Source organism: Rhincodon typus, chromosome 6 (genome assembly GCF_021869965.1).
Source record: "Rhincodon typus isolate 14 chromosome 6, sRhiTyp1.1, whole genome shotgun sequence".
In the NCBI taxonomy this organism is placed as follows: Eukaryota; Metazoa; Chordata; class Chondrichthyes; order Orectolobiformes; family Rhincodontidae; genus Rhincodon; species Rhincodon typus.
Window position 1 is genome coordinate 50,788,097 of NC_063337.1, and position 16,093 is coordinate 50,804,189.

General features: G+C 38.6%; 1 protein-coding gene across 7 annotated transcripts in view; it reads left to right on the forward strand.

Annotated features, from left to right (window-relative positions):
• Positions 1 to 16,093, forward strand: part of lonrf2 (LON peptidase N-terminal domain and ring finger 2) — a 92,808-nt gene that overhangs the window by 15,707 nt on the left and 61,008 nt on the right. For all 7 annotated transcript variants that reach the window (XR_007262264.1, XM_048597994.1, XM_048597999.1 and 4 more), the window contains exons 7-10: positions 3,102 to 3,216; positions 4,727 to 4,848; positions 11,158 to 11,316; positions 15,321 to 15,483. Coding sequence is in view for 6 of the 7 variants with exons in the window: in XM_048597994.1 (XP_048453951.1) it covers positions 3,102 to 3,216; positions 4,727 to 4,848; positions 11,158 to 11,316; positions 15,321 to 15,483 (559 nt within the window). In the remaining variant the exon portion in view is untranslated. The remainder of the gene's footprint in view (positions 1 to 3,101; positions 3,217 to 4,726; positions 4,849 to 11,157; positions 11,317 to 15,320; positions 15,484 to 16,093) is intronic.

The following is a 16,093-nucleotide window of genomic DNA, read 5'->3' on the forward strand; positions in this document are numbered from 1 at the left end:
GAGAATCTGTCTATCACAGTCTTGAATATAGTTAACAACACAGTCTCATAGCCCTGTGCAATAAAGAATCCGTTAGATTTGCTACCTTCTGAGAGAAGAAATGCCGCTTCTATGTCTTTAAATACTTGGCCACATACTCTGAGATTGGGCTCTCTGTTCTTAGACTCCCCCACAAGGGGGAAATGTTTTTTTTTTTTTTTTTTTGCATAACCCTATCAAATACGCTAAGAATTGTGGACGTTTCAATGAGGTCACTTCTCGTGCTGCTTAATTCCAATGAGTCCAGACTCCACTTACTCGATCTCCCTCATAAGACAGCCCCTCCATACCCAGTATCAGCCTAATGAACCTTCTCTGAACTGCCTCCCCTTGTATAAGGGGAACAATTGAAATAAAGGCCAACATTCCAATTGCTTTTTCCTATTACCTACTGAATTTGGATGCTGACTTTTAGTGATTCATATACGAGGAATCCCAAATCACTTCCTATGGCTTTTTGCAGTCTTTCTCCATTTTAAATGGCATTCAGCTGATCTTCCTGCCAAAGTGCATAACCTCAATTTTCTGAGATTATATTCCAACTGCCAAGTTTTTGTATATTTCTTAACCTGGCTTATATCCCTGTATCTCCTCCTTTTCTTTTTTTTGTCATCCTCCCCACTTGCCTTACCATAATTTGTTTCCTCCTTCATGAACTTGGCTATACTGCATTCACTTACCTCATATAAATGATTAATATATATGATGAATAATTGTGACCCCATCACTGATTCCTGTGGCAACTTTACTTGTTACAGGTTGCCATCCTGAAAATGTCCCCTATCTCCCAATTCTTGTCAATTCTGAGGAAGGGTCACCAGACCTGAAATGTTAACTGTTTTTCCTTCACAGATGCTGCCAGACCTCCTGAGCTTTTCCAGCAGCTTTGTTTTTGTTTTTATTCTTGTTCTTGTCTTTTATTAGTTGGCCAAGCCTTTATCCATACTACCTCCAATACCATGGGCTTTTTTTTCCCTCTTAAGGTACCACATATTCAGCTACTTATCAAACGTCTTCTGAAAATAAAAAGAGATTACACTGATTATTTTTTATTTCCCCTGATTATTACCACCTCAGTTCTGTAAAATTTGACAGGCATGATTTTCCCCTTCCTGAAGCCATGTTGACTCTGCTTGAACATATTTCTAAATGCTCTGTTCCAATATCTTAGACTCAAATATTTTTCCAATAACAGACATTAAATTAACCTGCCCATAGTTCCCTTGATTTGGTCTGCTTTCTTAAAATAAAGGTATTACAATTGAAGCTTTCCACTTCTCTGGGGCCTGAGCTTTTCCAGAACTTAAGGATTCTTGGAAGATTACTACCTGTGCATCCACTATTTCTGGGGCTACTTCCTTTTAAAATCCTAGGATGCATCCTATTAGGTCTGGGGACTTCAGTCTTCAGCTCCACTAGTTTCCCTACCACTTCCTTTTTCCTCCCTCCTATTGATTAGTTATTGTATTTATTTCCTCTCCTTTTTGCCCTTTTTTTGATGATTTAGTAATTTTAGAATGCTATCCCTGTCTTTAACTGTGAAGACTACAACATTTCCTGTCCCTTCCATTGATCCCAACTCTGACCCTTTTGACTTTCTCATTGGATCAGCTATTATGTCTGCACATTTTCCCCTCCATCAAGCCCCCACTGCCCTTTAAATCAGCGTTCAGTTGTAAATAAGGATCTTGCCGCCCATGAGTTTATTGTGGGTGCTCACACTGGTGTCGTGCATAACCTTAATGGAAAAATGATGAGGGGTGATGAGACCTTTCTCCTGTTGCTGAAGGTCTAGCTATGTTTTCGATTGTATACCTCACTCCAACATCAGTAATTTTTGTCGTTATTCTTAAATTGGACTTGGTTGTGTCCCTACTCCGTCGTACTATCTCCTCCTTTTGGGACCTCCTTTTGTCTCGTTTCATCCCTCCTATGCTTTTTCTCCCCCCACCTCCCTTGTTCCGTACTGCTTACCCAAGTATCACTAAGATTTTTTTAAAATCCCCTCCAATTTTCTGACATGCTGCCCCTTGATAGACTTTGAATCATTTTATTATATTAATGATACTATATAAACTATGGTAGTAGTGGAAAGTGTTGTGTAATCCCAATGTACAAATGCTTAACCTTCTTTGAGGTGCAGAAAACCAAAGAGATAATTTGAGTTCTCTCGACACCTCCTGTGATACCTTTTTTTTTATGGGCAATCCTGCAAGTTCTGCGGCTTAAAGTCATTATTCAAAATAATTTAGCTTTACTGTGAATCACCTTTTTTCCAGAATTAAAGCTTTCTTGGGGGGAAAAAGAAATAGAATCACAATATTGAAACTGTTAAGATGTGGGGAGCCAAAGTTGGGTGGTATCCAAATGAGATTATCACTTTATTGTTGTATTACCTTTTTTGTAACAAGGAGTCTGAATAGTACAGTCCAAGATGCCAAGTCTCACTCCCTTTTGCTATCTACAACCATTTTGTGTTATATTTGGTGCCCTTAATGTGGTAAAGACCACCTGGCAATTTTGGCTTCACTTGCCCAAAGTCCATATTTTTCTATTGTCCTCAAAGTTCTGGTTTCACCTACGCCATTTGATGTTGGCAGTAATAATTAAAATTACCAATGTGGCTTTACAGATTATTCATAGAATGGAAATCAAATTCTGAACCCTGGCAGGACAAACTCTCTCTGTACTGTTGGGATGTTACCTCATTACAGATAATTTGTCAGCTTTTCATTTTGCACTTTTCTTGAACTCTGAAGGAGAAAAGTAAAAATTCTCATTTTAAGAACTGAGAATTTATCTCTATCCAAAGTGCAAAAATATTGCATATGTTGACGTGTACTTGGCCTGAATGATTTACAGCCTGAAGTAGTTTTTCTTCTAAGCTTGAATGACCATAGTAGCAGCAGATATTGGCGTGTCAGTCCAAAAAATTGGATAATGATACAAGTTTAAAACTTTTTAAAAAAATTTATTTCCAATTTGACCTGCATGTATTAGAATATTTTATATCACATAGATATGAAGTTTTGAAAATTTTTTTTTTTTTAATTCTTCCATAGGCTATTCTATGAACCTGTCACTACTTCATGTGGGCACACCTTTTGTTTGAAGTGTCTGGAGCGCTGTCTGGATCATAATGCTAGCTGCCCACTCTGTAAAGAAAACTTAGCTGAGGTTAGAGTTGTGCATGCAGTGCTTCTTAGTGTGTTTTATAATTGCAGACAAAATTAGTACTCATAAAAGATGGAGAAGAATTCCATTGTTTTGACAACCATTTAAATTTTAGTTTCTCATTGAAGTAAGGCATTGTTAACAGAAGTTAATTATTGCAAGGAACTTTAGAACAGTCAACTTGCTCAGGTTTTAAACTTGAAGATTTCCTCTTTTAGATAAATTCAGGTGTGAGAAGAAAACTTAATCTGTTTGACATTGATTCTTTAAAATGCAATTTTTGCAATACTAATCTTTGTTAATAGTGACAGCATCGGATACTTTTCTTGCATATCTTCTCTACGTTTTTTTTTTCTTTTAAAGCTAAAATTCTCCATAAAACAAGTAGCACTGGAGCTCCACACTTGCATGAGCTCATTCAGATGTTAGATTTTCACCTGGCCTGTAAACGTTCAGATGGTAGAAGTAATGATAGAAGCAGAGACAAATTGTAATTGGGATGGTCACTGATTTCCAATGGGATGATGCTCTCCTGGAATGTGCTACTAGCATTTAGTCTTAATTGTACATTTTAAGATGTCACAAGGTAAATAAAAACTAAGTGTGTGCGTGTCACTCCAGTTTGGAGGGCATTCTGACGTTTGGAAGTCTGAAAGCCTAGATCTAACTTGAATTCAAATATAATGGCAAGTATTTTAGCAATAGGGAATAGATTGTAGGCTTCAACTCTTTTAAAATGTCAATCCTTGCAGTAATCAACTTGAGGCATTTAGCTCTCTCATTTGCCTGGAAACAACAAATGCTGGAAATGAGTGGGTCAGACTGCATCCATGGAGAGACAGGTTAATGTTTTGAATCTAGATGACTGTTCTTCAGAGCTCTGAAGAGTCATCTAGGTTTGAAATGTTAGCTTGCTGTCTCTCCATGGATGCTATCTGACCCATTGTGATCCTCCAGCATTTGTTTTCAGTACAGATTCCAGCATCTGCAGTAGTTTGCTCCTCTTTGGCTTGCCTTGGTTTTTTTGTTCAGTTTTTGTGTACTACTTCTGCTTTAATTTAAAAACTATAAGTTTGAGAAGATTTGTACCTCTGGTCGTGGATGAAGTTGTAGACCTGCTCGCCGAGCCGGTAGGTTTGGTTGCAAATGTTTTGTCACCCTGCTTGGTAACATCAGTGCGCCTCCGGTGAAGTTCTGGTGTTCTGTCCCACTTGTTATTTACATGCCTCGGTTTGCTGGGGGTGGTTGGTATTATTTCTGGTTGTTTCTCAGTGGTTTGTACAAAACAGCAGGGTGACAAAACATTTGCAACCAAACCCACCGGCTCGGCGAACGGGTCTACAACCTCAAAAACTAAAATAAGACTTGACAAATGTGTTCCAGTAATTGCATGAAAATAGCATTTTTAAGACCCTGTAAATATCAAATGCTTTTTATTTTTAAATGAGTCTTGCATGTTTACTCGTTCAAATTGATTCAATAGTACTGTTAAAACTTCTCTTTTCATTTGTAGTATTTGGTAACAAGAGCTTTCAATAAGACGTTCTTGACAGAGGAACTCATTATTCAATACCTGCCTGAAGAATTAAATGACAGAAGGCGACTTCACGAGGAAGAAATGAAGGAACTGTCTAAGTATGTGTAACTTGATATCTGGATTTTAAAAGTTTGGTTCAGGATTAAATTGTAGTATCTTCTTTGTTTTCAAATGGTGAGTGTGACCGTATCAATGGCCTGGGCTTTCCTGAAAATGTAATGATGGTACATGCCATTATAGAGCAGATTATAGAATCATACACTAGTGCAGCAGAGTAGGAGACTGTGTTTGGCCTACTGAGCTCACCGAGGATGCACCCTTTCAATGTCTTTTTTTTTAATGGTTTATCGGGGCGGGGCACAAAATGTAATACCCTTTATCTCCTGCAACAAGACTTTTGAGCATTGCCTCTTTATCTGCTCCAGCTTTCGTTGTTGAGTGCATTTCAAATTGTTTGGCCAATTTGCAAATTGGTTTTGGCTATTTTTCCACACATTTGACAGAAGTCTGAAGTGTAGTCTGAGATTTAGTGTATAAAGATTTCTTTAATTTGAGGTCTTCTCACTGTCCACTATTATTATTATCAGTTCAAAATAAACAGTAGTGCCATTTTGGGGACTGCTGCAATGGCAAACAGTAACAATAGAATGAAATAATTCCCATCATTAGGACCTAACTGATAATAGGTTGTAATCATGGTCTTTGGGTTTCATGGCTCAATCTTCTTTTGTGAGGTGGTCTCCATTTTCTCATTAACATTTAGTCTTTTAAATAGTAGCACTGTAGCATTGGTTCCAACTCAATTTCTGAGTAGGCTGTTTGTTGTTCGGTTTTTTTCTTTTTTTCACCCCTCAAATCAAGATCCATTTCTTTTTCTATTAAAGAAGATAGGTTAAATATGTTGGCCTCTCTCTCTCTTTCTTTTTTTTTTTAAATTTTTATTTTTGTTTTTGAAAATAGCATCAGATAATTGAATTTGCATTATCATTTTCATGGAATTAGACAGGAAGAGAAGCCTGTGGGACCTGAGATTTAATCACCTTGCAGTTCAGAAACAATCCCAGGACATTGCTACTCTTATAGTTTTATGTTTCTTTCACTTTGTCCAGTTGCTCTAACGTTCTTAGTGAGGTTAATGTTTTTGAAGGAGCCAGCCAAGCCACTCTCCAAAATATCAACATCGGTTCCTTTTGTAGGAATTTGATGCATTACTCCGAATACATCATCTCCACTTGAGTCTCTCTTTTAACCTAACTTTGTACATGGGATTGGATTATAACTTCTGCGTTCACCACCAATTAAGTTTTCTTTCATCAGTTCCTTTGGAAGACAAACTTTACCAGCCAGCATCAGTGACTAACTTGCTCTCATCTCTAGCCAATATTTTAATGGCTTGCTGCCTTGATCAGAATTAAGGGAGTATCTATAAATGAAATTGTAATTGTTGAACCTTACCAAAAATTGGCTCACTTTATTTTGTTAGAGTCAGGGAGCACTCCTCCCTTAAGACAAAACATCCAGAACTTTCAGTAGCTTATTGGTAAGGGGAATTGATCAAAGAATCTCGCTACTGTCCTGAGCTTTCTGTGCTTTCCTAATGGAATCTAAGGGACAAGCTTCGTCTGTGGATGTGGGTATTATTACAGCACTTAAGATATTTGGATAAGTACATGAAAAGGAAAGGTTTGGAGGGATATGGGCCACGAGCAGGCAGGTAGCACTAGTTTAGGATTATGTTCGGCATGGACTAGTTGGACCGAAAGATCGGTTTCCCAATAGAGGGTATAAGCCCCTCAAGCCTGCTGTGCCATTTGTACAACTGTGGCTGATCTCCTCTCATCTCAGCCTCAAGTCCACTTTCCTGCCACTCTCTAATGCTCTTCAACTCGTTACTAATTAAATATGCTTATCCATCCCCAAATTTGCTCAGTGTCTCAGCATCCTGGGGTAATGAATTCCACAGAGTCATGACCTTTTTGAGAAAGAGAATTTCTCCTCATTTATTTTAAATCTGCCAACCCTTATCTTAAAATTTTGACCTTCTTGTTCTAGATTGCTCCACAAGAGAAAAATATGTGTGTCCACTTTATCAATCTCCTTTAGCATCTTGTACCTTTTTAATTTCTTCTCTCCTTTTTTCTCCTAATTTCTGGAGACAACAGGCCTAAATTGCTGAATCTCTCAAGCAATCCTACACCTTTTTGGAATCAATGTAATGAATTTCCTATGAACAGCCTTCAAAAGCAACTGCATCCCTCAAGGGGACTAAAACAATACACAGTATTTCAGGTGCAGTCTCACTAATGCCTTGTACAGTTGCAGCAACACTTCTCTACTCTTAGTACCTGTTGTACTGCATTCTAGTTATCTGCAATTGCACATTTGAGGACACCCAGATCCCTCTGCACTGAAGCACTCTAGTTTCGCTCCAGTTAGATTAAAAGGGTGCTTTTGTCTTCAAGCAAAATGGATAACCTTACGCTTACCCATGTTAAACTTCATCTGTCAAATTTTTTGGTCTGTTCATGTAAGTAAGCAAGCATGTCCACTTGTAAATTTTTTTTCTTTGCAACTTAACCCACCTATTTTAGCGTCAAACTAAATTTGCTTTCATGTGTCCATTTGATTCCCATGTGGCTATTTCCCCACCTAGGGACAAGCTCATAAGCATTTCATAGCTTGCTCTTCTGTCAGACTGTGTTTGCATTCATAGTTGTGGCTATCAAACCCACTGTGTAATATTTTAAGATTTAAGTTACTTAAACTTCATATCTGCCTTTCAAATAAGGTCAAATATCTATTACCTCCATCCTCTGTATATTTGGGCCAAGGTTTATTTTAACTGAACTCCTCAGTGAAATCAGGATAATTATTTTTCTCCTCCACAATTGAAGCTGTTACTTTTCATTTTTTTTCTTTTTCACTTCTTTAGTTTCACTCTGTTGCTCTCTTTTTACTCCAGTTCAAGTTTAAGTTGCATCTGAATCTTGGCTGATTCTTGCAATGATACATAAGTTCCAGGCTTCTCTCGTTTTTATTTCTAAATGCTGGATAATTACTTTAATCATGCTATCCTTATGAGAGCCTGCTTTAATTAAACATCTAATATTCTAGTTAGCCTGTTTTCAAGGGTTCCAAATACTACTGTTGCCAGAAAAGTCTTCATAACAACCAAAGTAATTTAAAAGCTTCATCTTGTGTAATAGTCTTCATTGAGACTCCACATACCCGTTTCTCTAAGAATTCACACATTCCTCAAAACACACAAATTTCAGATCCTGTTTGAGCCCCCATATCATGGTCCCAGTTGATACTTATCCTGGACAAGTCCATCTCCGAGTGAAACTAGCTTGATAGATCCCAACTGTTTTTCCACTATGATCACGAGTACTTTTAATACCAAGTAAAATCTTAATTTAAACAAGGAAAAAAAAAAACTATATCACCCCAGACCAAAAAAAGAGTAGAAAGTGGTCCGTACCAATACTTGCAAAAGGTTGCATGCTGTTGTGCTGTCTTCCTTTTTCATCCTAGTAATAACTTTACAAACGTCAAACATCAGTGACAATTTGCCACTGCTCCCTCTCTCTAAGGGTTCTTGCTCAGGCTGGCACAGCTGCAGTTGGTTTCCTTCCACTACATTCACTAGACTTTTTTTTCAGCTGATATCTAAAACAAGCATATGTTTGCCTAAACTCAGTTCTTTCAGTAGTATTGCAGGATTTCTTGAGTCTAACCCTCCTGCTTCCACTCTTTGACATGTTCACACTGATTTCTGGAATTTTCTGTCTATTCCTCAACCCTGTAGCCATGCTATTTCCACCTTTTTTTTTTAAATGTACTAACAACCACCATACAACCCTTTCTTTGCGTTGTAAAATGTCATTAAAACTGCAAACAGGTCTGCAGATTTCCTGGTGCAAAAGCCTCAAAATTCTAAAATAAAACTAAGTCATGTCTGCCCCTTTTTTTAATACACAAATAAAAAATTGTTTTATATTTTGTATGTCAGATGGTGGGAACTGCCGATGCTGGAGAATCTGCGATAACAAGGTGTAGAGCTGGATGAACACAGCAGGCCGAGCAGGAAGGCTGACGTTTTGGGTCTGGACCCTTCTTCAGAAGTGGAAAATCTGAAGAAGTTGTCTAGGCCGGAAACGTCCGCTTTCCTGCTCCTCTGCTGCTTGGCCTGCTGTGTTCATCCAGCTCTACACCTTGTTATCTATAAAACAATTATATATTGTGTCTAATGTTCCATAACCTTTTTTTATTTTCAACCCCTGTACTATTCTATAAGATATGGCGCAGAATTAGGCCATCAGGTCTGCTCTACCGTTTGATTTGTGGCTGATCTGTTTCTCAACCCTATTTGCATGCCCGTTCCCCATATCCCTTGATCCCGTTACTAATGAACAATCTATCTCTTCAGAAACTTCCGGAGAAGGGTCCCGACCCAAAATATCAACTTTCCTGCTTCTCTGCTGCCTGGCCTGCTGTGTACCTCCAGCTCCACACTGTTATTTCTGACTCCAGTTCTTGCTATCTCTGCAAGCATATTGGTCCCAGATCAATTCAAGTGGGATCCAGTTCCTCCTGCTACAAAATTGGCCTCCATTATCCCAGGAATGTCTCACCTTGCATTTACCCTGCCATTATCGCATCTTGCCTCCATTGCTACCTCACTTGACTTTTTCTCCGTACTGGATGAGCAAAGGCTTCGAGTAACGGGAAGACTGGAACCATTGGGTTAAAATATTGGTCAGAGTCATTGCAGCATGTTTGAGCTTAATGGTGTGGATGTGTTTGGAAACTCACTTTAAGTTTGCCTATTTCTACTTCTGCAACATCACTCAACATAGCATGTCTGCTATTTAATCTTTCTTCATGCCTTTGTTGCCTCTAGTCCTGACTTCCAATGTATTTCTTGACGGGCTCCTACATTCTCCTGTATGCAAACTAATCATTCAAATCTGCTGCCTGTGAGGCCTTAGTCGCATCATGACCCATTGACCCTTTGCATGCTGAACTATTTGTAAAATGATGTTTGAGGATGCTAACAAGCAAAAATAAGAGATTAATTTTCAGCATCTACTCTCCTGTATAAGGGGAGGTTGGACAAACTAGCGAAAACAATCCAAGAATGTTGGAGGCCGATGTTGACCCGATAGAAGTATATAAGATTGAGAGGCATGAATAGGGTGGGTAGGCTGAGTCTCCCCCTGCCCAGGCTAGAAATGTCAAAATCTAGGGGCCATAGATTTAAGGTGAGATGGGGAAAGTTTTTTTTAAAGGAGACATGCGAAGCAAGCTTTTTTTTTTCCACAGGGTGCTAGGTGCCTGAAATGTGCTGTCAGGGAAGTAGTAAAAGCAGATACAATAACAACGTTTCACTGGCATATTGATATGTGAACAGGCAGGGAATAGAGGAATATGAGCCATGTGCAGGCAGATGGGATCAGTTTAGAATAGCATCCTGTTCGGCACAGACAGTGAGCCAAGGGCCTGTTCCTGTGCTGTCTCGTGCTATGTTTTGCATACAAATGTGTAGGGCCAGCTGTCTGGGATTTTTAGTTAATGACCAAGCTTAAAAGTAGATATATTTAAAAACTGTTTATACCGTGACTTAAGACAGTGAACAAATTTATAGAAATCTTAAGATGGAATAGATGGCGGGAAAGGTGTGGAACTGAGAATAGTTTTGGAGATCTTAGCAGGCATGAAGACCTAATTAATTCAATAATGGGTCAAGTTAAACAGAAAAACAATGTTTATAGTAGTTCAGCATTCAAAATGGCAGAGAATTAAATATGAAAGATTTAAACTAAGCAAGGGATGTTAATTTACACAAAGTCAAGGCTGTCTAATCTCACTTCCAGAGTTACTATTCGAGCCAAAAAATACAATATTTCATATTAGATTTTAAATAAATGAATGAGAGAAATGTTGAATGAGAGAAATGTTATCATGGGAACAGGATAGGTTAATGTGACAAGAACAACGAACTGAAATGAAAGGTAACTGCTAATACTGACTGGTTGGAATTGCCTCAGTATTACAACATCAATGAATTTCTGTACAGTATAAACTGGGTTTTTTAAACTTGGACACCATCTAGTAGTTATTGTTATGACTGTTCTCTATCCTGCAGTCACTTTTTTTTTTGAAGATGTGCTCCGCCATTGCTTTCTACTTAAGTCCACTTTGCTTTGGTTCTCAAAGTACCAGAGTCATTCTCTAACTTAATGACACCCACTCACTACCCTATGCCTGATTATTTTTATTTTTTTCTTTTTTAAATGCTTTTGTTTGTAGCTTCAGTTTCCTTGATTTTTTTTCCTAATACTTCTACCTCAACTAATATCTGGTTAAGAGAACCAGTGAGTGAAATGTGTTTTTATTATCCATAGCCTAACTGAAGATGTTCCAATTTTTGTCTGCACCATGGGCTTCCCAACTATTCCATGCCCTCTTCATGTTTTTGAACCGCGTTATCGACTGATGATTCGCAGGTGTATGGAAACTGGCACCAAGCAATTTGGAATGTGCATTGGAAATGAGACTAAAGGGTAAGTGAGAACGTGCATCTACCTTTGTCTCCACGAGCTAACTTGAAATGTTCATAGTGCTGAATCAAGGCTGATACTTCTATCGCTTTCACCTGAACCCAAAGGGTATTTGATTAAAGCCCATTCCACAGATGAGACCATGTTAATCTCTGACAATTGAGTGCCATATTTGGAGATGTAAGATCTTAAAGTGCCTGTTTGCTTGCTCAGGTGTACATGAAAATTCTTTAAAGGCACTGTTCAAATCGCAGGAGGGATTTCCTAGAATCTTCCTCATTTTAACATTCAGCCAATGTAATTTATCTTTTAATCTGATTGCTGTTGAGACCTTTTGAGCATAAATTGGCTTTATTTCCATATGTTATGATAGTGATCACCCTTCAGAAATACTTGAATAGTTTTGAAATGTCCTGATAATCTGAAAAGTGTTTTGTATGAGAGTTTATTTTTCAATTCCTCACTTTTTTATTATACAATGGCATATTTTGCCAGAGATTGAGACTGTCGTACTGCTTTTTTTTTCAACAATGTGATTTTGAATTCCAGTGGGCAAATGGTAAATAAAAATAATGAAATTTTACCACCTAAATGGGACCCGGGCATGTGCTAGTAGAAGTCCACATAATCAATGTAAAAACACACAGTAAGGAATAGAAAAGTAATGCAGGGGGTATAAACATCACTGTTTTACTTTATTTACGGCATAAATCACTTTTTTTAAGGCAAAGTTGCATTATCAAAACTTTACTGGCAGAAGGCCCTCTCACCTTGCACCCTCAACTGATTACTTGGAGATTGCAGTAATACTGTAAACTTTCATTATTTTGGGTATACAATTTTTGCCAGTTTATGGAGGGTGCTGGTTAAACCAATGTTTGCTGTAATATCAAATTCAAAAATGATCAAAGATTTTTAGTTGCCTTGTAACCTAACAACATGATCCAGTGCTGATGCATTGAATTATGAATTACTGAAGACATGAATAACAGGCAAATGTTGCTATACTTTTAAGTAGTGTTGTGATTCAGTTAGGAACCACTCACATTTAAAAAGAAATCTGAATCCTTTTATTAGCCAATAGAATCATGCCACAAGACTTCACATTTCTAATAAAACAAGCCATGATTTTCACTTTTTATCTTTTAAAGTGTATAAAAAGATTGAAATTAACATGATTAACTTTATATGGTTATAACCGTTATGCGTGGTAATTTACTTTCTTCCCCCAATAATTCTTTCTGAAGACACATCAACCTGTAGGTCCATACATAAGGAAACACCAGTTCTCTGGAGAATTCTCCTTGGCTCCAGCTGTTCTCAATGGTAAACTTTTGCTGTCTTCATTGTGGAGCTTTGTATCCCCATTCCTTTTTGCTTATATTTACTTTTTCAAATATTTCCAAGATTAATCTGGTTGCTGAATCTTTTTGCAATATGACACCTGAGGCCTATTGCAGCTTCTCCCACTGATTTTTTTCTCCTTAAAACCAAAGAATCTTCTGGCTTTTATTGCTCATGAAATGAAGCCTTGCCCACCACCTTTTTTGCAGGTTGAAATTGAGTTAGTGGTTTATTCGGTTTACAGCATGGGTTTATCTAACAGTAACTTATTTTCGCTAACCACTCTCTCTCAGCAAGTTGTAAACGACACCAGTCCAAGTTGCAACTAAAAGCTTCTCCCAGCAAAAATCCAGATAAGCTGAAACTAAAGAACCTTCCTAAACTCTAGCTATCTCCATAAAATTGTGACTTGTTTTGGGTTGACCTTTCAGATAATTATCCCTCACTTTCAATTTCTCCAGTTACTAATCCCACCTTCTGTTCTATTATTTCTTTTTCTTTATATTCAGGCCTTTATCAAACATAAGAAAAGCAGTTCAGAAAGTTATCTCGTAGGTGTTCTGGCAGTCACTGACTTCCAGCATTTTACAGCGATAATCTTCCCAGAACTAAACATTTACCTCAATCGTGCACTAGATTTCTGCAACACTAGCCAGTATAACAAAGATGAGACGTGCATAAATGGTTGTACCACTCCCTGCATACATGTGGCACCACTTCTGTCCCAAAGTACTACAGTTTTGCCTCTGTTTCATTTGGAGATCTCATTTTGCAACACAATTGGAGGTTGTTGAGTTTTGCCAGCAACTTCTGATGTAAGGCTTTTATGTTCACCAGGAGTTGTATTCCATCACAGGTATACATACTGAATTGCAAAACTTCCTTGGTTAGGTTTACAATGGTCTTGATGGCACAGATTACAAAGAGACATCCTCTGACCTTTTTTGGTCAACTCCCATTAAATAGTTGAGTTGGCTCTGGCAGAACTGTTGGGAATTCTGGATATGACTGATTCCATGGAAATTGTTTGGAACGTTAAGTTTTCAGAAGGACAGTTCCTCTATCTGGAACCCTCTGTTTAATATCTAAGAACTTTTAAGTAAGGCGTTTGATAAGGTTCCCCATTGTCGGCTCATGCAGAAGGTAAGGAGGCATGGGATCGGGGGAAATGTGGCAGATTGTCTTCCAAGGGTCAGCCAATTCTGAATCCAAAGGGTGGTGGTGGATGGAAAATATTCAACATTGTGCTCAGTTATGAGTGGTGTACCAGAAGGATCTGTTCTGCGTCCTCTTTTCTATTTGATTTTTGTAAATGATTTGAATGAAGGAGTGGAAGGGCGGTCTAGTAAGTTTGCGGACGCTACGAAGGTGGGTCGTGTTGTGGACAGTGCGGAGGGCTGTTCTAGGTTACGAAGGGACATTGATAGGATGCAGAGCTGGGCTGAGAAGTGGCAGATGGAGTTTAACCCTGAAAAGTGAGGTGATTCATTTTGGAAGGAGAAACTTGAAAGCAGAATACAGGGTCAACAGAAAGATTCTTGGCAGTGTGGAGGAGAAGAGGGATCTTGGGGTTCATGTCCACAGTTCCCTGAGAGCTGCCACCCAGGTGGATAGAGTTGTTAAGAAGCTGTATGGTGTGTTAGCTTTCATTAATAGAGGGATTGAGTTCGAGCCGTGAAGTTATGCTCCAGCACCTGGTTCGGCCACATCTGGAGTATTGTGTCCAGTTCTGGTCGCCTCATTACAGGAAAGATGTGGAAGCGTTGGAAAAGGTGCAGAGGAGATTTACCAGGGTGTTGCCTGGAATGGAGGGAAGGTCTTACGAGGAAAGGTTGAGAGAGCTAGGGCTTTTCTCTTTAGAACGATGAAGGATGAGAGGTGACTTGATAGAGATGTACAAAATGACCAGAGGTATAGATAGAGTAGACAGCCAGAGACGTTTTCCTAGGGTGGGGGTAGCTTTTACGAGGGGACATACCTTTAAAGTGAAGGGAGGTAGATGTAGGGGAGACGTCCGAGGTAGGTTCTTTTACTCGGAGTGGTCAGGGTGCGGAATGGATTGCCGGAGAAGGTAGTGGAGTCTGCCTCATTAGGGGCATTTAAGTGGCTATTAGATTGGCATATGGATGATAGTATAAGGTAGGGGGGGAAGTTAGATAGACCTTAGGATTTGGGTAAAAGTATGGCACAACATTGTGGGACGAAGGACCTGTACTGTTCCGTGTTCTGTGTTCCGCTAGGGAAAGTTAGAGGATTGAAAAACCTCACCCAACTGCTGGATGACTGTTTAAAGTAATACCTTGATTCACCACTGACTTCTGCACTCCTCCTCTCAACTGCATCTCCCACCCAGACCTCTGAGCATCCCCAAGCCAGATTCCTGCCCCCACATGAAAAAGAGGGGGCATGTTGCAACACTAAGTACTTTTCTCTGCTGGATTAATGGATTCCTGGACAGGTTCACGACGGGGCTTTTTGTATCCCTGTTTGAAATGGCAATCATATCTTGTACGTATGTGATTCCGGTTATTCAGATGGAGCAGACAGCCATGTTGAAATGATTTGCCTTTAGATGCAAAAGATGCTTGATTAAATTTAGATTTGCTGGCTAAGACCTTGGCGTGATTAAGATTACTCTATACTGCCTTTTTTTTTCTCTTCAGGTTTGCTGATTATGGCTGCATGCTCGAAATAAGGGATGTAAAGTTTTTTCCTGATGGTCGTTCTGTAGTTGATACAATTGGCAAGAGTCGATTTAAAGTTTTAAGCCATGGCCAAAGAGATGGTTATAATACAGCCAACATTGAATATCTTGAAGATAAAAAGGTAAATGTTTCCAGATTTGTTTAGAACATCTTCCCACTTGAGCTGTAGTGTACCACTTAAATTCCAGTTTGAAATAGTTCTATGATCTGTCTCAAATAATCTAAACTCCTTGAGACCATTCTTAAGGAAAAAAGGCCTGAATTGATGTTTGCCATTTCATTTATTGAAAAGGTTAAGGTGCACGGACAATGCGCTTTTAAATAGTGACAGTTGGGTTTCAGCTTTGTGTTTGTTAAAATCAGTGTGCATAATCACACACAAAATCTTCTGGAACAAGTGTGATTGGGCAGTGTAATGTTCTTACTGTTCCTTTAATGCAGTTGAGAAGCAAGGTGGTGTAGTTTTAATTAATGAAGGTGAAAATAGCTTTGTCAGAAAGTGAGATTTTTAAAAATAAAAACATAGGAACAGGAGTATGTCATCAGCCCATTAAACCAAAACATTATCTATTTCAGCCTTCAATATACTCAGTAATAAAGAATACAAGTTAACCTGCGGATACAGCAAGCAATTGAGAAGGAAAATGGGATTCTGGTTTACTCAGCTTTCATGTATCTCTGAATATCCACATTGAAAAGTTTCATATCTACTTTTTAAAAAATACTTCTTC